At 39.1% G+C, this 24,718-nt stretch overlaps 1 protein-coding gene across 2 annotated transcripts in view; it reads right to left on the bottom strand.

Annotated features, from left to right (window-relative positions):
• LOC107154207 (STAM binding protein) overlaps positions 1 to 22,388 on the bottom strand; it is a 30,941-nt gene extending 8,553 nt beyond the window's left edge. The window contains exons 1-7 of one of the 2 annotated variants that reach the window (XM_015499793.2): positions 22,288 to 22,388; positions 19,824 to 20,041; positions 8,741 to 8,816; positions 8,362 to 8,457; positions 6,510 to 6,876; positions 3,351 to 3,475; positions 2,308 to 2,445 (exon numbers count right to left, since the gene is read on the bottom strand). In XM_015499793.2, the coding sequence (XP_015355279.1) occupies positions 2,308 to 2,445; positions 3,351 to 3,475; positions 6,510 to 6,876; positions 8,362 to 8,457; positions 8,741 to 8,816; positions 19,824 to 20,026 (1,005 nt within the window). In that variant the 5' untranslated portion in view covers positions 20,027 to 20,041; positions 22,288 to 22,388. The other variant, XM_015499794.2, reaches the window with a different exon arrangement.
• Between the last annotated feature and the right edge of the window lie 2,330 nt (positions 22,389 to 24,718).

The raw sequence follows: 24,718 nt of genomic DNA, 5'->3' as shown, positions 1-24,718 counted from the left end.
TAGAATAAATTGTAGAATGTGAATAAACCTTCAGAGAGTAGAGCAAAAGAAGACATAAAAAACACATATAATTCTGTTTACAAAAAGGACAAAACCAGGCAAAGCTAAACTATAATGTTTCAGGATACACATTTAGGTGGTAAATTACAAAGAAAGCAAAGAAGGGGTGATGAGAAAACTCAGGAGAAGGCTCACCTTTTCCAGGGAGGAAGTGTGACTGGGTAGGAGCAGGCTCCTGGCAGCATCTATTTCCTATCTTAGGTAGTATGGGTACATAGATGTTTACTTTATGATTCATTATAGTGTACATTCAGCTTAGGTACACTTATAAATGTATTATATTTAAAAATATAAAGCTTTTGAAAAAACAAAATCAAAACACATTTAAGCCTTTTCATACTAAACAATCAAGGAAACATTCTCTAAGTCCACTTTTGCCATAAGCCACCATTCCATTTCTCTTCCTCCTCTAGAGCTAAGCTCCTCAGAATGGTCATGTCCATTTCACTATTGCCACAACCTCAATCCCCATGACTTCTTAAACCTTATAGTCTACTCCCACCAAGGTCTAAAATCCACTAAACTGGGTCTTCAACAACCTCACCAAATCCAAAAGGCTGATCCAAATCTTCACCATGCTGGGGCTTTCTAGAGTATGTGGTAGGGTTAGTAGCCTGAAATTTCTTTTTATAATATCCCTCCTCCTGTGGATCTTGTATCCTAACAGGAACCTGACTTTCTCACACATCTCTTTGTCTCATTTTCACTATCAACTAATTTCTCTGCTCCTCTCAGAAGCCTGTGAATCTCTTCTTGCCCTCAATTCTCCTTAACTTCCAAGGCTAGCTCAGTGTAGAAGACTTTCAGATCCCTCTCCTGCTTTGATTTTGCTCCTGAGTACCTGCCTCCAACTACATGATGACTACCTCCAACCATCTGGTGTCTCACAAGTACCTTAATTCAACCTGCTCAGAATTGAAACCCACTTCCAAAAATTAGTCCTCCTTCTGGATCCCCTGTGTCTGTTTATGAGATGATCACTGCCACCCCCATGAGCCAGGATCAAAATCTCTGAGTCATCACTGGCTCTTACTCATTATCCTCTATTACTCATTTCCCAAATCCTCTGAATTCATCTCCTCCTTCCCAAACATACTGCCATCACCCCAGCTCTCATCTTATTAGATTTTATCAACGCACTAACCTCTTAAATGATCTCCCCACCTTAACCTACTTTAAAACTACCTTTATGTTAAGTTTTCTAAAGTATGGTTTTGATCCTATCACTACTCTGCTCAAAAACCTTTAAGAGTTCTCCACTTACTAAAAGCAGAACTACTTTTCCTGTCCACCCAAGATCCTCAAGAACACAGCTCCAATATAGCAGATTAAAGCATACCTACCACCATTTCCTGACATGAACCATAAATCCCAACAAACTGTACCCTTAGTGCTCTAGGAACACAGTCTACCTATTCTTAATGCCGTCCCCTCACATGGAACTCTCTTTGGCCCATCTTGCCAAAATTCTCTTAAATCATACGAGGTAGGATCCCTCCTGCCTCTGAATTCCATGGTGCCCTGTTAGTACCTCTTGAGGCCCTTAGCACACTCTACCTCATGTGAAGAGTTGTTCATTGTCTATTTCTATCATCTCTTGTATGGGACTAAAATCATATCTTACATAAATGTGTATTCCTGGGCAGACAGGGGACATGTTTTCTATCCCTCATCTACTACAATGAGGGGGAAGACTACACATAAACAGGTAAGTCAGTATTTACTTCTGTACATGGGACTGCCTTGTAGGTCACTATTTCTCTAGTTCTGAATTACAAGTATGTTCAATCTTCTCAAATCCAGAAATATGCCAATTTAATTGTCTATAATTCATGCATGTCACACAATATGAAAAGCAGCTTGGTATGTGAAAGTGAGGGATTGAAAACAATAGAAAGAAAAATTAAGAAATAATCTTTATGCAAGAAATTATATTTTACCTGAAAGTTACAAGAAGTATACCCAAGATATGCAAACACTTGAAAAACTATATTGGAGGCACTTATGGTTTACATGAAGGTACATGGTGCATAATAAAGACTACAGGCTATAAATAAAAAGTTAAAAAATCACTAAGTAGTACTCAAAAATCAATGGTAGACTACAATCAGTCAAGTATACTAAGAACTGTATCCAAAGGAGAGAAAAAGAATAAATAACCTAGATACAATCCATTCAAAGAAAGAAACAAGCAGTGTCTATAACAAAGAGAAGAGGGGAATCCTCAGTGAGCTCAGATTTGCTTACATGAATCCAGCCCAGTGTGATGAGACCCTGCTGATCCTGTATGAGGAAAAGTTCTTCTTCATTCTCCGTGTTGCAATAATCAGACCCAGCACTTTGCTTGGGGATGAGAACGTGGGTAATGGTAAATTCATTCCTCATCTGCCAAAGGAAAAAATAGCTTGTCACAATTCTTGGGCACTCCTGCAACCCCACACATTGGAGAGTCCAACTTCTACACAAGCAAAGGTACTTCCCACCACAGCATGAGTCTCCTTCATGTTCCCTGAATCCCTCACCTCAGTGGTTCACAACCTTGGCTGCTAATGTGCATTTCTGGGGGGCTCTGTGAAGCCAGAGATGCTGAGACCAACCCCAGGTCCCCCTCTGATGCATAGCATGGGTAACTGCCACAGCCCTGTTGAAGTGCACTCGTGGTTCTTGAAAAGCTCCAGGTGGAGTACCATTCTCTTCCTTTGCTTATGTCTAAAGCAATTTCTCTCCACTGTTAAGTCCTTCTCATTAAGACTCAGGTTAAGTTTGTTCCACTTCCTTCATGGATTCAATCAGCAGTTAGTAATGGGTTCTTTAAGCACCTCTGTTCATTGATCTTTCCTCCTCAAAATTCCTAGTGATTGTATGGTACATAGTATCAGAATGCTATTTATCTTTTATTGTATATCTCCCATCTCTCCAGAGTGATTGGACACTTTTTGTGGACATGTACTCTGTGCCTTACATATATTTTATATTCCTAGGGCCTATCAAAAAGTAGGTGCTTAGAACATAGTGATATAGGTAGTGGCTAGATTTTCCTACTAACTTTAGTTAGCTATTTCTAACTATAATACTAATCAGTTCAATTCAAAGGACTCTGAAAAGCAACCAAATACAGAGTCAACAGATCCAAAGTGACTATAGTATATAGTTCATGGTTCCTTTCTTGGAATATTTGATGTAAAGAGACACTGGCCCTGAATATCTTCTCTGAGAGTCATGGGAGGTCAAAGAAAAATAAACAGTCTCAGTTCAAAGATTTTTTTTTTTTTTTTTTTTTTTTTTTTTACCAGTTTTCCACAGAGAATTCCACATGTTTCTACTCCCCGAGCAGTGTTGGCACTGGCTAACTGGAGAAACTGTGGACACAGCCTCCCAGGCACCACCACATGGCGCAATCCATCGATTGTAGGAACTGTAATTGAGAAGGGAACATGTCTGAGACCATGAAGCTGAATCATTCCAAGCAAACCTCACAGCTGCTAGCATTGGGAGAGCAATGCTAAGTCACTGGAATCCCTGCAACTTTAGACACTGAGTGGGCATCTCACTCTAATGGCATAAAAAAGTGTTGTAAAGTCTCATCTCTACCCTGTGGCCACAGCTCATTAGGAGATGCGATGGTTAATTATAGGTGTCAGCTTGACTGCATTAAGGAATACCTATAGGGTAAAGAATTATTTATGGGTGTGACTTTCATGGGGTTTCTGAAGGAAACTGATGTGTGGTTCTACAGACTGGGGAAGATCTGCCTTCAATATGGGTGAGCATCGTGCAATCAGCTTGGGGCCCAGATAGAAACACAAAAAAGGCAGAAGTAAGGCACTCTTCTTTTCCTGCCCCTGGGAAATAAAAACTGGCTTTCTAGGCTTTGAACTCCAAGACTTGTACCAGTGGCTCTTAGATTCTCATAATTCCCAGACTGAGAAATATGCCATTAGGTTTCCTGATTCTGAGGCTTTTGGATGTTGACTAAGCCACATGACCAGCATTCCAGGGTCTCCATCTTACAAAAAGGCTTTTGTGGGACTTCTCAACCTCCATAGTCATATGAGCCAAGTCCCCTAAGAACTGTGAGACCATGTGATCTCTGTCTAGATTTCAAAATATGTTTCAGATAGCCTGAGGGTCTGGACAGAGACATTACACAGGAGCAGGGTCATCAAAAAGAGTCCTCTGTAGGGCAATGCCTATTAGATTTGTAGGAGTGGAGCAGCTCCTCAAGCACCTAGAACCATAGAGCCATCAGCCCATAACTCCAGTCTGTACAAGATGAGGACAAAAGACCCTAACTCCTATGAGAGCTGCTGGGTGAAATGAATCCAGCAAAAATATAGCAATGAGCTGTCTGAGGTCTTGAGGGGTCCAATCCTTGTCCTAGTGTGTCCAGGATGCAGGACAGGAAATCAAATGAGATTGTTCTACAACTTTTCAACTTAATGTTGTTTTTCCTTGTTTGTATGTGCCCAAGCTGGCCTTGAACGTGGGAATCCTCTCACCTCAGCCTCCCACATAATGGGATTATAGGCATGCACTACCAAGCCTGCTCCAATCACTCCATTCTTCATTTGTTTCTCCCTTGACTGTCCTATACCTGTTCCACTCTTATATTTTGGAAGCATGTAACTTATTCACTTCACAGGCTCACAGCTGGAAAACGCCATATCTGATTTAGAGAAAACTTTGGACATTTGAGTTGATGCCCTTGATACTTTAGGAAAACAGTAGGCTTTAATTATTCAAGGTAAGATGAAGGTAAACTACTATGTTCAAAAACATTTCTAAGATATTTAGGAATTTTCTGTCAGAATCTAAGAAAAAGATTAAAAAATACCCCCCCATTCAACTGAACATTTTATTTTTTATCTCTCTTTGAACTCATAAGAATATCAAAGTATGATTTTCAAAGAAGCATACAATGATGTATATATTGTCTTGATAATATAATCTGACTTAGGTAGTTATTTACTTCTGAATTTAGTCTTTTAGAAGAAAGTTTAAATGCCAAACCCCACCCTGATGAAATAACAAAAAACTTAAGTCTGATCCCTCTAAAAAGACATGAACAAAGTAGCTCATAAAACTGCTTCAGGATGTCAAGAATGGACCCAGTTCCTGAGCACCATGGAGAAACCCCATGAAAAAGTCAGCAAGTTAAGGTTAGGAAGCAACTTTCATAGCCATATTTTCATATTAAGGAAAAAAGTTAAAAAGTATATTCTGTTTCTGCACATTGAACAGCAAGGCCTGAACTGCCAGAGAGGTGACAACAACAGACCAGGGGATACCATCATTTGGTAGTCTGATGATGACATCTAAGGATGATAATTAAGATCTGGCACAGTCCCTTCCCTTCAATTCAATAAATTCACTTACTAAATGCATACCAAGTAGACACTGTGCTCAGCCTACACAGGGAACACAAATGTGAATTAGACTCAAGCAAGACTCAGGTCCTAACTTTCAGGAAGTGAAAATCTAGTTATTGACAAATGACTACATGATCAGGTAAATGATCTAAATTGTATTAGAGATAAAAAGAGCCCTGGGAGTTTTACAGAGAACAGAATCAATCTGATTGAAGGGAGAGGAACTGGAAAGACTTCAAGAAAAGCAGGAAGGCAGAAACAGAGAGTAGGTAGAAGGCAAATGTTAACAAACCTCTTTAGGAAGGCAGTGCAGGGAATGTCCTGGGAACATGACAGTTCAATTTCCCCAAACTTAGAATACGTAGGAAAGAACAGTAGTGGGAGATAAGCCTGCCAGAAAAATGGGGGTGGATGTCAAAAGGTCAGGGCTCAGAGCCCAGCCCTCCTTCCCTTCTTACATTGTACCTGTAAATGGGTTTTTAGCAAAGCTGACTTCTTTAAATGACTACTTGAAAGTCGATTCTGGCCTTCCACAGATTCCTCTAATGATCAAGACATACTCATCAATTTACCCCATTATTATTTTCTTGATTGCCATTAAGGTGACAGGAGGAAAGACTGACCACTATACACAATATTTATCTTGACTAAACTCTTTAAGAATCAGAAATGCTTTCAGGGCAAGCACAATTCAGTAGCCTGTTTTATTTCTTATTTTTTAAAGTTAGTCACTGAATTGCACATGGTACTTATATTTTAAGATTATTTTTTACAAAAAGCTAATGGTAGTTTCTTACTCACTGACCATTTTAAATCCCTTAAAAGCTGAGGGTTTGACTTTCAAGGATAGCACCAGTTTTTCAAAAAATTGACCTGGCTTCAGGTAAACTGTATGGTTTCAACAAATGCTTCTTTTACAAGACAGCCAGTGTGACAGAACACAGTATGGCAGTCCTTATTAAAGGAAGTTCTGCTATTAGAGCTTGATAAGTGGGATCACAGAGGCACTCCTAGGATGAATCCCCCAGAATGACACTGGGGTAGCAAAAAATGGAAGAAGACAACAGTAAATAGACTCACTACTTTCAGAGTTGCTCAGTGCTCCAGGTTTCAAGGACCTGTCCACCACTGGTGGCTTAGCTGGCCTTGCGGTTGTGTTACAGTCTGAAGGCTGTGTGGATGACACAGGCAAGGTAGGGAACCCATCTAAGGAGGGCTTCTCCAAGTCAGGCACCAGTGGGCCACCTAGGCCAGGGTCCACCTTTCCAAATTCCTGTACAATTTTCAGTCGCTCTTTTTCTAGCTCCTGGTTCCGGATCATTTCCTCAAAGGCATGGAACTGTTCCTGTTCCAGCTGTTGCTGCTTCTGCTGTGCTATCCTCTGTCTTTCCTTTTCCAATTCTTGCTGGATAGCCATATTCCGGGCAAATTCCTCCGCTTTCTTCTTCTACAAAGGGAGGAAAAGACTTAGGCTAACACTTCACACCTTAGAAGAAACTCTTCTCAGGGAAAGGGAGATTTCCAAAATGTACTTCTGTGCTGATCTGATTTTCCAATACAAGATCTATGCTTCCCTTGGTACCTCTATATTAACGGAATACAGTCCCCACCCCTTTCTACCCAGACACCATATACCTGTTTTCAAATACAGTTAAAGTCCCAATCCTTTCAGTTTTAGGTGTAACCAAATGTGAAACAAACCTCCACATTCATCCTCCCTTAATGACTCTACCTATTTTCTTCTGTACTGAAATTTTGATGTTCCTAATTATCTGTACCCAATAACTTATATCATGTACAGTTCTGTTCTTTAACTGTGCCATGTAAATATCCTAAGTAAGGCTATAAAATAGAATCAAATCCAAACTTATACCTGCTATATCAGGGGTCTCCACTGAATTTCGACCCAAATGAAGTTTTTCTGGTGATCAGTTCCACATAGAGTAACAATTAAAACTAATAAGAAATAATAAGTAAGCCAGGTTCAGTGGCGCATGCCTGTAATCCCAGCAGCTCAGGAAGCTGAGACAGGAGGGTTGCGAGTTCAAAGCCAGCCTCAATAATGGTGAGGTGCTAAGGAACTCAGTGAGACCCTGTCTCTAAATAAAATACAAAAGAGGGCTGGGGATGTGGCTCAGTGGTCGAGTGTCCCTGAGTACAATGTCCAGTACCAAATAAAAAAGAAAAAAGAAATAATAAGTAATAACCTCCTTCATTAAAGTTTTAAGTTACTCAGTGCCTTAGAAATACATACCTCATAGTTGTTCAAACCTCTGCTAATTTTTAACACTAGAGTCCAGAACAGAGCCTGGCAGACAACTACACAATAACATGGAAATGCTTGCAGTATGTATTCACATCTGAAATGACATCACTGTAGATCCCTGGCATTTCCCCAGAGGTTGAACTTTTTTTTTCTTTTTTGTGCTGGGGTTGGAACCCAGGGGTACTCCACCACTGAGCTACATCCCCATCCCTTTTTATTTTGAGACAGGGTCTGCTAGGTTGCCAAGGTTGGCCTCCAACTTGAAATCTTCCTGCCTCACCTCCTGAGTAGCTGGGATTAATTCTTAACAGGAATCATTTGAAGGCAGCTTGAATAATCAATGATTACAAACAGCTTTATGTTTAACCAAAGGTGAATCAAACCTCCAAATTCTATCTTTAAAACCTGTTTTGGTAAGAGTTTTCATTGTTTTTGATATTTGTGCCCGAGATATAGCAGACAGGCAATAGATTTTAATATCCCTCAAGTTATCCTCTTGGAAAAATAAACTAAATCTATGCTAGAATACTCTGTCTAATCATTTCTTTTTTGTTACTGACCTTTGCACCCCCAAAATGAACTATCACATTAAAATCATAGTATCAGGGTATAGCCTAAGGAACCAAAATAATTTTCTTTTCTTTTTCTATACATTTATATACTGACCTTTTCTTCATTATACTGTGCATATTCTTTGGTATATCGTTTTAACAGCTCTGCCTTCAGCTCTTCTGCTTTGGGAAATGCAATCTCCTTTAATTTCTGAGATATAAAACAGAAACTAAGAATTAGAACAATTCTAATGCCAGCCAATAAGTAGAGAAAAAGATTTAGGTCAAACTTATGTGGCAACAATGTTCAAAAAAGTGATTTAAATACCTGCTAATATATCATACCTTCTACCTCATAACTGTTGTGATGAGATGGCCTTAGCACCTATCAGCCGGGTTTGATGCTAAGATGCAGAGACTACTACTTTTGTCTTAAAGTTAGTCTGTGCTGCTTTGAAGTTTTTTGATGGGCAACTATGAAAATGAAGACCCACCTTTACTGTATCTTTCTTTTCAGGAATGACAGCCGATTTATAATCTCGATGCTTAGGTAGTTTCTCAATAAAGAGCCTAAGGAAACAGATCAGAATTATCATGATTCAAGAATAATTTCCAAATATCCATAAGTCCCCAAAGTAATGCATCTCCTCTAACTTGCAGACACTGAATGAGAAGTTTCCAAAGGCACAGGGCATAGAGAACAGGCATATGTACCCAGACAAGGTAAGTGCCCTACCCATCTCCATGCTTGGAAAGCACAAAAAGCCTTTCCCTCTTCTTTCAAACCAGGCATGGGCAGCAAGCATCAGATTCTGTTACAATTTAGGTATTAGGTGTCCCCCAAAAGCTCATGTGTGAGTCAATATAAGAAGGTTCAGTGGTGAAATGATTATGAGTGTTGTAACCTAATCAGTGAATTAATTCACTTATATGAAGTAAGTGGATGATAACTACAGGAGGTAGGGTGTGCTGGAGGAAATAGGTTACTTGAAGCATGTCTTGGGGTTTATATTTTGTCCTGGTGAGTGGAGATCTCTACTTTCTTGATGCCATGTCCTGAATTGCTTCCTCTATCACACCCTTCTGCCATGATGTTCTGCCTCAACTTGGGTGCAAAGCTATGGAATTGGCTGACCATGGACTGACCCTCTGAAACTGTGAGCCAAAATAAACTTTTCTCCTCTAAATTCTTGTTAAGTCTTTTGGTCACAGTGATGAAAAAGATAACTAAATCAGACTCCTATAACACAAAGGATGGGAAAAAAACCGAAACAAAAACCAAAATTTTTGGTTTTCAAATCAAACCAAACAAAGCCTATCCTGTACCCAAAAAAGTACCTCCAAAGAAAGAGATCCTTTTCATGTTGTGACATGTCAAGACTTTCAAAGCAAAGGACCTTTGTCACAAAACATTCTTCAGAGGACAAAAGTTTGGCAGTCATGAGCAGAAAGTTAAGAGAAAACCATGTTCATTACTATTCTTTTTTGGTCATCTTTTTAAATTGATTTTTAAAAATAAATGACAGCGGAATGCATTACAATTCTTATTACACATATGCAGCACAATTTTTCATCTCTGGTTATATATAAAGTATATTCACACCAATTTGGGTCTTCATATATGTACTTTGGATAATGATGTCCATCACATTCCACCATCCTTTTTAACCCACTGCCCCCTCCCTTCCCCTCCAACACCTCTGCCCTACCTGGAGTTCGTCTATTCCTCCCATGCTCCCCTTCTCTATCCCACTATGAATCAGCCTCCTTATATCAGAGAAAACATTCAGCATTTGAGTTTTTGGGATTGGCTAACTTCACTTAGCATTATCTTCTCCAATGCCATCCATTTACCTGCAAATGCCATGATTTTATTCTCTTTTATTGCTGAGTAATATTCCATTGTGTATATATGCCACATTTTTTTTTTATCCATTCATTTACTGAAGGGCATCTAGGTTGGTTCCACAGTTAAGTTATTGTGAATTGTGCTGCTATAAACATTGATGTGGCTGTGTCCCTGTAGTATGCTGTTTTAAGTCCTTTGAGTATAGACAGAAGAGAGGGATAGCTGGGTCAAATGGTGGTTCCATTCCCAGTTTTCCAAGGAATCTTCATACTGCTTTTCATATTGGCTGCACCAATTTGCAGTCCCACCAGCAATGTATGAGTGTACCTTTTCCCCCACATCCTTGCCAATACTTATTGTTGTTTGTCTTCATTCATAATAGCTGCCATTCTGACTGGAGTGAGTTGTGACATTTAACTCTGACATTTTTTCTTTGGAATTCATATTCCTTCAAAGAATATTCTTTTACATCATACTAAGCATGAAAATGCTTAGATAATATATGTGTTATGCATATACTATACATATAGCATGCATTGTGATCTTTGATTAAGTGGTTAGATAAACATCAGTTCTACATGTTCTCTTTTAGTTATTTTGTTGGCTAGAAAGCTCAGTGGGGAACATAAATTGAATCAATTCACAGAGATTCATGGTATCTATTTTGGGACAGTGAAAACAATTAGAAGTCCAGCAACTTGTCACAGCAAGAAAGTGGCAGACTCAGAATTTGAACTATTCCATATTGCCTCCATAAGGCTCTTGGAGTATCTGGAACAAACATGTCATAATAGAATAAGGATGTGATATGTATAAACTGAGATCCCAAACAAATAATTCAAGGGTGGCTTGTCCATGGCTCTAAATACTATACTGCAGTTGAGATAAACTTTTTCAACCTTCTGCCCATGGAATAGGAGTACATGGAGGAAGAAGCCTCAGTAAGAAGACCACATCTAAACAAACCCTTTGTAGATAAGTCTTCCTCCTTCAGTTCTCTTCAGTTCTATATCAGACACATGAAAATTTCATTTTAATACAACTTGACCAGACTCCTCACACAAGGATGAATTCTAAAATCATAATGGCTCTAAAAATCTTATACACACACACACACACACACACACACACACACACGGCAGGTTTCTGGAAGATTCATTTGTTCAAACTGCAAGATGCTAAAGATTTGGTAAATAACACTAGTTCTTATATTCTAGAGATTTATAATTCAGTAGATCTCCCACCTTGACCCCAAAGACCAAGGTACATATTTACTACCTTCAGACAGCTGAATCTGCTTGGGAATCTGCTTGAGATTGAGGCCATGAATAGCCATGAAAGCACCATGTCATAGAAATAACATACTTTGTGCTACCATTACAGAACTAGATGTAAACTTCTTGAGGCCAGAGATTTCTGTCTTTCATATTTTTTTTTTGTAAAAATCTTCTAAAACCAGCCCAGTGCCTTGGGTAAAGGGATACTCAATAAAGATGAATGAAAGTGTTTTATAACCTCTGGATTAATTGAGTGAAAACATTTAGAAGTATACATAGTATGCTACTTTATGTGTAAGAGTGGTAGATATTTTATGTATGTAGGTATTTATTTTGTAAGTTTGTAAAGAAACAGAAAATATGTTTGGAAGGCAGGGGAAACAGAGTAGATGAGATCAGAGTGGGTATGATACTTTTCACATATCCCTTTTTATATCAGTTTGACTTTAACCATGTAAATGGAAGCAAGTTTTATAAGATAAAACTTCCAGGCTTGCATGTGAATATCTTTCCCTTGTTTCAGTCACTGTAGTCAACTTTCTGGATGGGGACATATGAGCAAAAATGCCTATAGAATGGACAACATATCCCATTACAATTACTTGACGTAACAGAGCTTAACAGACAGGTGGACAGGCTCTGGAGCCACTCTGCCTGGGTTCAGATCCTTGCCTCATCATGTACTAGATGTATGAACTTAGGTAAGTCACTTACTCTCATCATCTCTCAGTTTCTTTATACATATAAATTATAGACATGGAGATAAACTAGAAATCCCTAATAGTGTTGCTATGACATAAAGAGATAATAAAAATAAGGGGTTGGGGGTGTAGGTCACGGAGTAGAGCATTTGCCTAGCATGTGAAAGGCCCTGGGTACAATTCCCAGTACAAAACAAAACCTATATATACAACACATAACAATCAACAACCACAACAAAGAGAAAATAAAAGTGCTGCCAAGCATAGTGCCTAGCATGAAGCATAAAAACTCACTGGATATGTGCTTATATGATTATTTTTTAGGGAAAAAACCAAAAATATGAACAAGAATGAGCATGAAGATGTGCACACCAGAGTTAGAAACTTTCCAGGCATAAAGTGGTGGCCCAGATGTATACTGTTCTCTGGGGTTATGTCTGGTTGCAGCCTAGAGAGAGGAAATGTACTAAAGCAAACAATGATACACTAGCAAAAAACACAGGCAGAACAAACTAAAAGAATCATGGAAAAATAAGAGACAAATGTAAAAGTAAATATAGAAGGTGAATAAATATGTGAAATGGTGCCCAGCTTCACTCATAATGAAAGAAATTAAATTAAGATATCATTTTTATTCTTCAGATTGGCAAAGCCTTAACAGTTGGTTATACCTGGTATAGGTAGGTGTGTAGGGAAATGGGTGTTCTAATACCTTGTTAGCAGGATTGTAAATTGATATATTTTTTTTTCCTTAGGGGAGGAAAAAGATGGGAGACAATTATTCAAAATTTAAAATGTGAGTAAACAATTCCACCCCCAGGAACTTATTCTAGAGATCATGATACAGTAGTACAAAGATATACATATAAAACTATTCAATTGAATTGTTCAGAAAAGTAGGGAAAACAAAATTGAAAGAAAATGTCCATCAATAGGGGCAGTTTAAAAACTAAAGTATACCCAAATATGAAAACAATGTAATAATTTACTCATCCATTAAAAAATATTTACAGAGCATCAACTATAGGGTCAAACATTATTCTAAAAGCAGTGAATGACCCAGAAAGAAATTTCTTTCCACCAGGCACAGTGGCATATGCCTATAATTCCAGCAACTAGGGAGGCTGAGGCAGGAGGACTGCAAGTTTGAGGCCAGTCTCAGCAACTTAGTGAGGCCCTAAGCAATTTAGTGAGACCCAGTCTCAAAATAAAAAAGCAAAAAGGACTGAGGATGTAGCTCAGTGGTAAAGTGCGCCTGGGTTAAATATCCAGTACCAAAAAAAATTTTTTTCCAGAATAGTATGTACATTACGGTAGGGGAACGGTCAATATTATAAATAAACAAAGTAGTTTAGAGAATCAGCATTAGAAAGGTCATTATTAATAGGAAAGAGGAAGGGCTGGGTATGTAGCTTAGTGATAGAGTGCTTGACTAGCATGCAGTGTAGAGCTCTGGTTGGATCCCCCAGTACTAAAAAAAAGGAAAGAGGAACAGAGAGTAATAAGGGAGAGGTGAAATTTTATTTATTTATTTGTTTGTTTGTTTGTTTATTTATTATATTTTTATTTTGTTTATTTATTTATTTTTATGTGGTGCTGAGGATTGAACCCAGGGTCTCACACGTGAGAGGTGAGCGCTCTACTGCTGAGTCCCAGCCCCCAGCTCGAGAGGTGAAATTTTAGATAGAGCAGGTAAGGAAGGCCTCAATAAGAAGGTGGCATTTGAGTAAGGACTGGAAGAGGATAAGCCATGAAGAGATCTGGAATGAGACTCATGGAAGAAGAACTAGTTCTGAACTAGATGGTTTAGTATGTCCTCATAAGGAAAAATGCTACTGTTAAAAAAGCAAATTGTAGATAAGAACACAGAATGTGATCCTATTCATGCCCCAAGGTAAAAGGATATACACGAGAGCCTCTTTGTGCTTGAACATGCATAAACATTGTCGTGTGTAAGAGACATCACAGTGGTCACCTCTGGTGAATGGGACTTCTCTTTTCATTTTAGTATCTCACTTGTAGCATTTGAAAACAATTTTTATCATGAACAAATGTTAATTTTGTATGAAAACGACTAATTTAAAAAGTCAGTTGGGGTTGTGGTTCAGTGGTAGAGCACTGACCTAGCATGTGAGAGGCACTGAGTTTGATCCTCAGCCCCACATAAAAATAAATAAAGGTATTGTGTCTATCTACAACTAAAAACAAAAATTTTTTTAAAAAAATCAAACAGAAGTTCTATAACATAAATGTATTAAGAACCCTCATCTTGTTTTTTCCTTTTTTCTTCTTTAAATTTTCATTTCTTCCATTCTTAAAAGTTATTCAGTGAAGTAAGCAGTAGCATAGATGAACCCTTCTTCAGTCTATAAACCCCAATCCCAGTAAACGTTTTCAACACAGTTCATATTCTGAAAGAGGATTTGCATTAAAGGAGCAGAGCAGACAAGAACTGCGTGAATACTCTCAGTCCTATCTGTATAGCCTAGTCGATGACCATAAAAAGCTGTGAAAGAATCCACAGCCTGGTTTATTGTCTGTGCTCATCATGAAAATATGTACTGATTTAATATGCTGAAGATCTTTCTTCTATGCTGGGGTCTGCAAAAGGCAAAGCATTCCTACGCAGAGAAACTACGGAGCAGGAAAATATGTCTGAGATCATTAAGATGCCTGAACTGCTCCAGGAAAAATGGCAGAAATGCCTTTTAAATCCTGAAAGTATCCACAAAAGGTCTACAACAATGATTCTCAATAGTGGGGGAGGCAGAGGAATGGTAAGGTAGATTCCTTCCCTACTCTCTCATCTCTTCTCAGTTGTAGTAACTAGAAAAGTGAGACGCTGTTGCTGGAATATACTAAGTAAATCAAGAAAGAAAAATAGAATCACCGAGCTAGAACATCTTTGCAACTCTGCACTTGTCATTTCACAGAATCAGAATCAGGGTCTTGAAAGCAGCTGCAAGAAAATGGAGGTTACTACACTTATTGCTTCCACCAAATCAACCCAATGAAGTCCCACATTAAACCCCAAATCCAACAAATCAAGTCAATGAATTACCAAATTCCACCCTGCCAGCTCTCCTCCAGACCTAGTTCATTATATTAAATAGTCTTATAAGTGGAACCCCTTATGTAGGGTCAGACTCCCTACATAAGTCTCACTGTTAACACTGATAATTTGTGTTACCAAAGTAACACCAGGTCACATTCAAAACCACTCTTAAACTTGCCTTTTGAGGAATTCACTGCTACATTAAATTCTCTTCTGGACCATCAATCACCCTCTCCTTCACCACTGCATCCTTTACTGATGGAAAAAAAAATACTCTAGAATCTCCCATCTTAAAACACACACATACATATTCACATATTCCTTGTCTCCCTTCAGAGACTTCCCCTTTTTCTGTTTTCCTTCCTATCCAAACTTCCCCAAAGAGTTGTCTGCACCAGGGTTTGGCAAAGTACAGTTAGTGGGCCAAATCCAGTTAACCATCTGTTTTTGTAAATAAAATATCAATGGAAGCAGCTACATTTATTTGTTTAACTTATTACCTATGGCTGCTTTCATATTACAAAGCAGAGGTTGTGACAGAGATTAAATGGCTCCACCAAGTTCCAAATTTTTACGATCTGACCCTTTAAAAAAATATTTTTAGTTATAGATGTGGACACAATACCTTTATTTTATTTCTTTATCTTTATGTGGCACTGAGGATTGAACTCAGTTCCTCAGACGTGCAAGGAAAGTGCTCTACTAACTGAGCTACAACCCCAGCCCTACTATCTGACCCTTTTAAGAAAAAGTTTGCTAACTTCTAGTGTATACTCACTACCTCCACTTTCTTATCCTCCATTCACCTTTCCCCTCACTCTACTCTAGTGTCTCCTTAATCCTGTTACCAGAAAGGCCATACTTCTGTACTCATTCACCTAATATTCTCCTTCAAATAATGAACTCTTTAGGATCCCATGATAGGATCCCACTCCTTCCTGGATTTCTTTCTGCCTCTCAAACTTTTCTTCAAAATCTCCTCTGTTGGCTCTCCCACCAACAACCAACCTCATGCTTCTGTCCTAGGATCCTTCTCTTCTTATCAAGAATTTTTGATCCTTCTATGTGTCATGGATCCTTCTGGCATCTAATAAAACCTATGGACCCCTTCACAGAATGATATTTGTAAGGTATAAAGTGCAAAAAAGTACAAAAGAATACAATTGTCAAAACACAAAAGAAAAGTGATATGTGCTGCTTTATTAATGTAGTTATTATATTACATAACAGGATCAAGTCATGGGTTTAATAATTCTGTACCATGATTCTGAAATTGAGGTAAATTTAGATGCTATTCTATATCAGAATAACTGTAAAGTGACATGAAAATATCTTGATTTCTAGGTGACAAGGTTATAAATATTTTCAATATGACTACATTCAAAATGGAAAGAAATGCTCAATTTCATTCAATGGCTGAAAAATCAAGAACCATTTTCCTCATCCAACTTCATGAATCCCCTGAATTCTATCCATGAATCCCTGAGAGGTTCCTGGACCCTGGGTTAAGAACCTCTACACTAGAAGGTCTCACCCATTCTAATGGCTTCAGAAGCATCTGCATGTTGAGGTCACCCTTATTTATATTTCCAGCCCAGATCTCTCAGACTGTACATTCAACCTCCTATTGACATTTCTACATGAACATCTCATAGGCATCCCAAATTTAACATGTCAAAAAAACCCATACCTGAACTCTTAGATCTCATCCCAACCTAATCCCTTCCCCTGCCTTTTCTTTTCTTTTCTTCTTGGTACAGAGAGATTGATCCAAGGGTACTACCCCTGAACTACATCTCCATTTTATTTATAAATACTATCTATTTATATATTTTGAAGACAGGGTCTCAGTAAATTGTTAAGGCTGGCCTCAAACTTAGAGTCCTCCTGTTTCAGCCTCCTGAGTAGCTAGTTTTACAAGTGACACAGCACCTCAACTCTTTTTGATACACTCAGGAAACAGACTACCAAGCTGCTCAAGGCATAAACCTAAGGTCAACCTTGTAATCATCTTTTTTTGTTTTTTTGAGTATAAGTAAATCCCCTGGAATCTACCTCCGTTTACCAAATCCATCTGCCTCTTCCCATGCTGCCATGCCACAATATTCCAAACCACTAGCTTTTTCCTCAATTGCTGAAAGAGTATCCTAGCTGGTTTTCCTGCCTTCTCTGAGTACCCCTCCACCATTTACCACACAATAGCTAAAACTCATATTTTAAAAATACAAGTTTAGGACACAATCTCACTTAAATTTTCAATGGCTTTCTGTTGTTCTCAGGATAAAAAGCAAACTCCTTACTATGGCCTATAAAGTCCTGCAGGATACAGCCCTGCTTGTCTCTCCAACTCACCTGCAATCTTTCTCCCTCTTCACTTGCCACACTCCAAATACAATGATCATTCAGTCCTCAGAACACACAAAGGTCTTTCCTACTAAGACTTTCTGAACACAATTACCTCTGTTTTAAATGCTCTGGAATCCTATGCTCCTGGAATGACTAACTTGATTGCATCCTTCAAGTCTCAGTTTAAAGCTCACCTTGTCAGAGAGACCTTACCCTGAACATATTTAATTAGATACCGTGGTTATTCTGTCACAGCACTCTGTTTCCTTCACAGGATCTTATTTTGTAACTATATATATGTGCTTATCTATTTGCTGTCTTCTCCCATACCTATAAAAGAATATCAATAAAGCCATTTTACTCCTTATGGTGTCCAGGATATGGTGCAGTACCAAGTAGACTATAGGCATACTCTATATATTTGCAGAATAAGTAAGGTCCTTGCTCTGAAAGCACTCTCTATATAGGGCAGTAGGACCCAGAAGACCTTTCAGAGCATATATGGTAGAGTAATTCTGTGATTCTACTGAACTTTTTCAATTAGTGATTCTCTAAAGAAATTGTGCCCCTGGGTTTCATTTTGAGAAAACAATCTACAAGATAACTGGAAATAGACAAGAATAGTATTTCTTCCAGCAGTCAAGTATGAAAAGAGGAGAGTCACCACCAAAACTTCTCAGGAAAATAAGTACTGTGTCTAGGAATGAAGAATTCCTACTAGCAAAGGGAAGCAGAGTGTAATGATAACTTTATGAAACTTTATTAACACTAAGACCACATGAGAGGGTATGATAGCATTACTCTGAGGAAATGGGCAATACTTCTGTCTTAGACAACAGCAATCCCTTTTCTCCACTCTAAAATTATGAGTCCTAGGCAGTCCCCTGGCCACATACTTTTCTTCAGAGCATTTGTTCTCAACCAGGATAACTTTGTATTATGTAATGTCTAGAAGACTTTTTTGGCTATCACAGCTTGGAGGCAGGTGTTGCTACTGGCACCTAAAGGGTAGAGAACAGGGATGCTGCTAGAGAGCAGCACAGGACAGCCCATAACAAAGAATTATTCACTTCCAAGGTCAGAAATCTTGCTTAAGATGAGTATGTAATCAAAAAATTAATGTGACATAATTGATACACATAGATCTCTTTGGGAGGACATATAAGGAACTAATTAGAGCGACTTTCTCTGGGGAGAGGAACTGAAGATTGGAAGGAAAAACGAAATGGTTAAGGAGATTTACTTTTTAAATAAATATATATACATACATATATTCTTTTTGACATCTGAGTTCTATATCATAGGTATATGTTATCTTTTCAAAAAACAATAACCAAAAAATATAGTGGCTCATGACAATGATCTCAAAAGAGTAGCTTCAACTGACAAAATATTACTATATGGAAAACAAAAAACTTATGTTATAGAGTGAATCCTAAATTGGGAATTACAAAACATAGGTTTTGTCACTCTAACCTGGGGAACACAGATATATCACTAAACTCTGATTACCTCCTATGTAGAATGGGAGGATGATGTCCTCTACTCAGTGCTCACTGAACTATGAAGACCAAAGTGAAATTATGTAGGTGAAATGACCTATGAAGTACAGAGAGATGTACAGATTCATGTAGTTATTTTTAAAGGTCCTGTTATTATGAAAGAACAAGACTTGAAATGATCAATAAGACCTTCAATAACATTATCCCCTTTATAAATTACACGTCACTTCTTTGTCACTGGGGCTTTAGAAGTTGTTCCCTGTCAGTAGTACTGAAATCTTCTATCCATACTGCCTACCCAAAGATGATAAACAACTCAAGGGAAAGGTCTTATTATGATGAGCCGTGCAAATTGTAGGTGGTTGATAATTATTTGAAGATTTTCAGGATTGTGATCAGGTTAAGAAGAACAACTTCTTCCTATATTACTCAATTTGCTACAAAATAAGTAGAGGCAAAGAATTTTGGGTCTGCTAGACCCTAACAATAATCCCATTATCAGCTGCTTTAAGAGAAAAAGAACAGTAAAAACATTCATCAACACATAACACATCTAGTTTAACTACCAAATCTTTTGTCTAACAGCTGGGCCATGTAGGCATAGCCTGAAGGACTAAGTTTCTTACTCATGAAATCACTGAGTCATGAAAACAACACCTTCAATACTCATGTCTTTGAATGGCAAAGACAAGCAATATGTAGGAGCTGCTAGCAAAAAATGATTAATACTGATGATGCTATAAAGTTCTCTCATTTTAGCAATTGTGAACAGAAAAAGTGAGTACAAGGGCAGAATAAGTGAGGCATCAGTCACCAGAAAAGAAAAAGGAAACTGTAGGTGTCTTACGTGATGTACTTGTTATAGAGGATGAAGGCATGTTCGATGTTGCCTTCCTCACAGTAAATGGATGCCATTCGGATCATCTCAACTCCAGAGCGGAAGTATCGACGAGGTGGAATGTCTTCATTCACCTCCACAGTACTTCCCAACTGGGACAGAGCCCTCACCCGGTCTTCGGGTGGGAGGCTCACATCTCCATGGTCAGACATCAGGACCAAGATGTTCTGAAACAGAAAAGTGAAAACAGATGGCATCAAAAACAAGGCCCCCATCATGCCAGCACAGTCCACAAAGTGTGTTTACCTCACAAACCTCTACTTTAAGAAAACATATAAAGAAAAAAATATACTGTGGTTTTGATCAAATAAAGTCTCTCTCCTACAAGAAGGCCGAAACCCTCCAGGAAGCTCAAATCATGATGAGAAGATTGGCAGCTTCAAAAATCCTTGTGCCACAACTAGGCATTATGATGAATATAACAAGAACAGGCCAAGGGGGTTCAGTTCTACCTTTCACGTCAGTCATTCCCTGTTATTAGGTAGTCCTGCTTAGAGCATCATAAAAGTAGGTACAGTACCTTGTATTTCTTCCATCATTTCTCCTTCCAGCTACCTACTTGCATTTACCCCAGTACCTGAAAGAGCACATTCAGTGAACTTTCAGGAGGATTGTTAAGTGACTTCATGTATGGTCATTTTAATTTACGGAGTATCTGACATTTTCTCTGCTATACTTTTTCATATTTGTGTACAAACTTAGGGAAACTTGTTTGAGGATGAATGTTCATAATTATAATTCTGCTCACTAAACCACTATTCCTTTCAGTATAAAACATTGTGCCTCATTTTCATGGCAAGGTATTTACTTTTTTTTTTTTTTTTTGCACTGGGGATTGAACCCAGGGGTGCTTTACCACTGAGCAACGTCCCCAGTCTTTTTAGTTTTTGTTTTGAGACAGGGTCTCACTAAGATGCTTTGGACCTTGCTAAATTGTTGAGGCTGGCCTTAAACTTGTGATCCTCCTGTCTGAGCCTCCTGAGTCCTTGGGATTACAAGCAACATGCCCAGCTGAATTTTACTTTTTTTTCCCCCCCAACTAGATAAATATCACCCTTAGTTCTAATTATAAGTGGAACCCATTCTTATTTATTCTGCCATTGATTGTTATGACCACATATCCCAGTCATCAAATGCTATTTTTTCAAGGTGGGGGGAGACTGGGATTATAGGCATGTGCCATCATGTCAGCTTGATATTTGGATCTTAAGACAACAATTTATTCATCTTCAAAAACTAAGCATTCTTTTAATAACAAAAGGGCACAAAGGTATTTTAGTAATGTGGAGAAACATGGTTCCCAGTCTGGAAGTTTTCCTTCCCTGTGTCCCAAACTCCAATAATTCTACAATCTTTCCAGGTATTATTGCTGTTAGACTCTAGATTTCCTTGAGAGTATTTTCCATAATCTCCAAAAGTAAACTGGGTATTTGATATGCATTGAATTGTAGTATACCCTAAGCAACATGCCCTAGAATGTTCAAGCTATACAATTCATCTTGTAATTCACAGCCAGTGTCAACTGTCTCTTGTTTTTTCCATAATTGTATCTTACTCCTCCTGATTGTAATGCACCCAGGAACCTGCACATTTCTGCTTCATTTGTCTGGGCAGTTTTTCTGTTTTCTATGCCAACCCTTCCCTCAGAGTTTGTCATCTCCAGGCCAATTCTATTTCGAGGTTTCCTTAATATTCAGGTCACATTTCCCTCATTAAACGTCCCCTCTAAAACCCTTCATGACCATGAAACGCTGGGGAACTGCTAGTAATGCCAAAGCACTGCATCTCCCACAAAGCCTCTTGCAAATCTAAAACCTCCCCAAGTTGCTTCATTGGTAAACTCAGTATCCAGTCTATCAGAGCTAACGGAAACAGGATGCTCACTGCATCTCAGTACCTCTACGAGGAGGTAATTGTGGGTGAGGTAAGGACCCCTCCCCTGCCGAGGCCACCAAGCGGCACTGGCCAGCAAGGGTTGAGCAACACTTCATAGAGGAAATATAGCATCCACAAATAAGGGGGGAGGTGGCGGGAAGAACCGGAGGGAGAAATTACGGAGGCAGCGAAAGGAAGTAGCAGGAATGAGCAGAGGGGGCGTTTACAGTAGAGAGGGATGCATCCACAACTGCTTGGGGTGCCCTTCTTGAAGGCACTCAAGCCCAATTGCCATTCCCTGGCAAAATCATCCAAGGTTGACGGGTCTTTCAAATGTAGTCGACAGGAAAGCGCTGGGCCTTGCTGGTCAGGCGCCAGCCCGCGGGGACCGGAGCCTTCAGTGGCCTCGCGCGACGCGGGCCGGGCAGAGGACACGAGGAAGGAGAAGGCTTCAGGGCCCACACTCACGGCGGCCGCTCCTTTCAGAGTTCGACAATGCTCAGAGAGCCTACCCACCACATCCAGGACCCTTCCCCACCTTTCCTCCAGGATGACACCCGGCGCTTCCGGAAACGTCACATCCGGCGTCACGCCCACTAGGGGCCGGTCAGGCAATTATACTCCTAAGGACTTAGGACCGGAGGTGGGAAGTTGGTGGGTGGGGCTATAACGTCACTGCGTAAAATCTGACCTATGAGGAGCGAGATCCATCTTGGTAAAGGAAAATAAACCCGGAAGAAAGCGGACCCAAGTTAAAGAGACCTATGGCCAAGCTGACTCTTGTTTTTAAAATCATTTTGGTTTTGAGTAGGGGTTTCCCAACAGATAGTCCCTCCGATACACTCACATAAACCTCATATTCAAGGAGGGATTGCTGATTCAAGAAACACTGCAGACTTGCTAAATTGACCAGGGATTGAAACCCAGGACGGGAAAATTTTTGAATTTATTTTTCAGTTTTTTTGTGTTATTTTCTGCGCGAGATTTGTCGCCTGAGATATTAGGAAATAAATTTTGTTGCTCGAAAGAGAAAGTAGGACTACGTAAGAATACCTATAAAATGTGTTGAAAGTGTTTAATCTCTAAAAGTTATGGTGCAAAAGCAATGAGTTCGCAAAGACCTGTATGATATGTATGATAAAATATCTGTGTCTGAAAACAGGACAAGCTGGTTAAATATTCAAGTGGAAATAGAGAGGCAAATTCTGCATGTAGGTATGCATATACACCTTCTTTCCAAAAAGTTCTGCAGGCTTGCTACCCATTCTGTCTTATGGGACTTTATATATCACCAGTCTGAAAATTTATGCTTTGGTTTTAGAGTTTTACTCTCTGGGGACATTTTCTTAAAATTTATTTGGGAGCTCCCTGGGAGCTTGTTAACCTCTTTGTCACAACCTCTTTAAGCTTAAAGACCCAGCTCAGGTGTTACCATCTCCAGATGTCTTCTTTCTGCCAAACCTCGTTGTGGTGTATCTCTTGGGATTTCTTAAGGTGGCTGTGTGGTCATTGAGTTTTATTTTCCCTATATTTTATTTTTATGTGGCGCTGAGGATTGAACCCAGTGCCTCACACATGCCAGGCGAGTGCTCTACCTCTGATCCACAACTCCAGCCCTGGTCATTGACTTTTAAGACTACTGAAAACACATTGTAGGTCATCCTTCCACCCCCAATAAACATTAACATACATGCCAATGCTAGGGTTCACTATTTAACTCATGGATCCTTTGCAGAAAAAATTGGGAAGACAGTTGTACAGGGCACATAGTAGAGAGTACCTAAGGTAAACTGTTCCCCAAACTACTTCTCTGTTGACTCTTTTCCTTCAGAATCTGAGTGTAGTGATTTAGGCCTAAAGAAATTGAGACATTAGAGATAACGGTCAAACAGAAGGCATAGAGCATGAGTCAGGTCCTGTCAGGAGCCAATACAGGACAAATTCCAATCCATTCCACCTCTTGGTAAATGCTAATGGAACATCCATGTGGCTGGTTCTAGGTGTTATGGGTATAACAATGAATTAATCTAACAGGTGGATACTGTTATTGTGGAAGGGCTGTTCTTGTGGAAGTAGAGCTGGTAGGATAGGAATCAGGCTCATCTGCTCCCATTGAGCACAGTCCCCAAAGTAACTCTTTTTTCCTAATGTTTTATTTATCAGGCTAACATAATTTGCCACAATCTTAGATGTTAATATTATGACAAGAAGACTTTAAGAAGTCCAGAGAGAGACACAGAAGAGGGGTGTGAATAATCAGAACACAATAATCAGCACACATAGGCTGTTCTTGATCGTACAGAGTAAATTAAAAACTGGTAGAAGTTCTTGGGATAATGGTTATGAGACTGTAGGAATCAGGATCTATTTCTTTGCGGGGGAGAATTTGTAAGTTGACTAGAGTTTTTGGCATCTGTGGCATAGTTCAGCATTCTTGTCTTTCTAGGAACCAGTTATTACAAACAAGAAGACCTTGGGAAGATAAACATTGAAAACTATACAATTTTGTACATGCAGGTAGGAAACTAAGGCTGTGAAAATTCTCATATCTCTTAGCACAACTGAGAAGAACCCTATCTACCCCTGCCCAAAGATTGGAGGCCAGGCATTGAAAGTATTCTGTCAGCAAATAGGCTTTGGAAGATCACCTGGTAGACCAAGGATAGGATAGGAATTGAGGTGATCTTTCTTACTGGTACCCACATCTCGTCATGAACAATTTCCTTGAATATAATAGTCTCCATCCAACCTCTTGCCTAGTCCACATCATAGTCCCCTGCACTTCTGCATGCTCATTCCTAATTGCTCATTCCTGGGCAGCATCAAGAGACTCCTAGAAGATTAAATTCCTAGCTTGTAATATAGCAACTGCATATAAAAAAAAATACATGCTCAAAGCCTGGCATGGTGGTGCACTCCTCTAGTCCCAGCTGTTCGAGAGGCTGAGACAGGAGGATCACAAGTTCAAA

Source organism: Marmota marmota, unplaced genomic scaffold (genome assembly GCF_001458135.2).
Source record: "Marmota marmota marmota unplaced genomic scaffold, marMar, whole genome shotgun sequence".
NCBI classification, from domain to species: Eukaryota; Metazoa; Chordata; class Mammalia; order Rodentia; family Sciuridae; genus Marmota; species Marmota marmota.
This window is presented reverse-complemented; position numbering and strand designations above follow the sequence as displayed.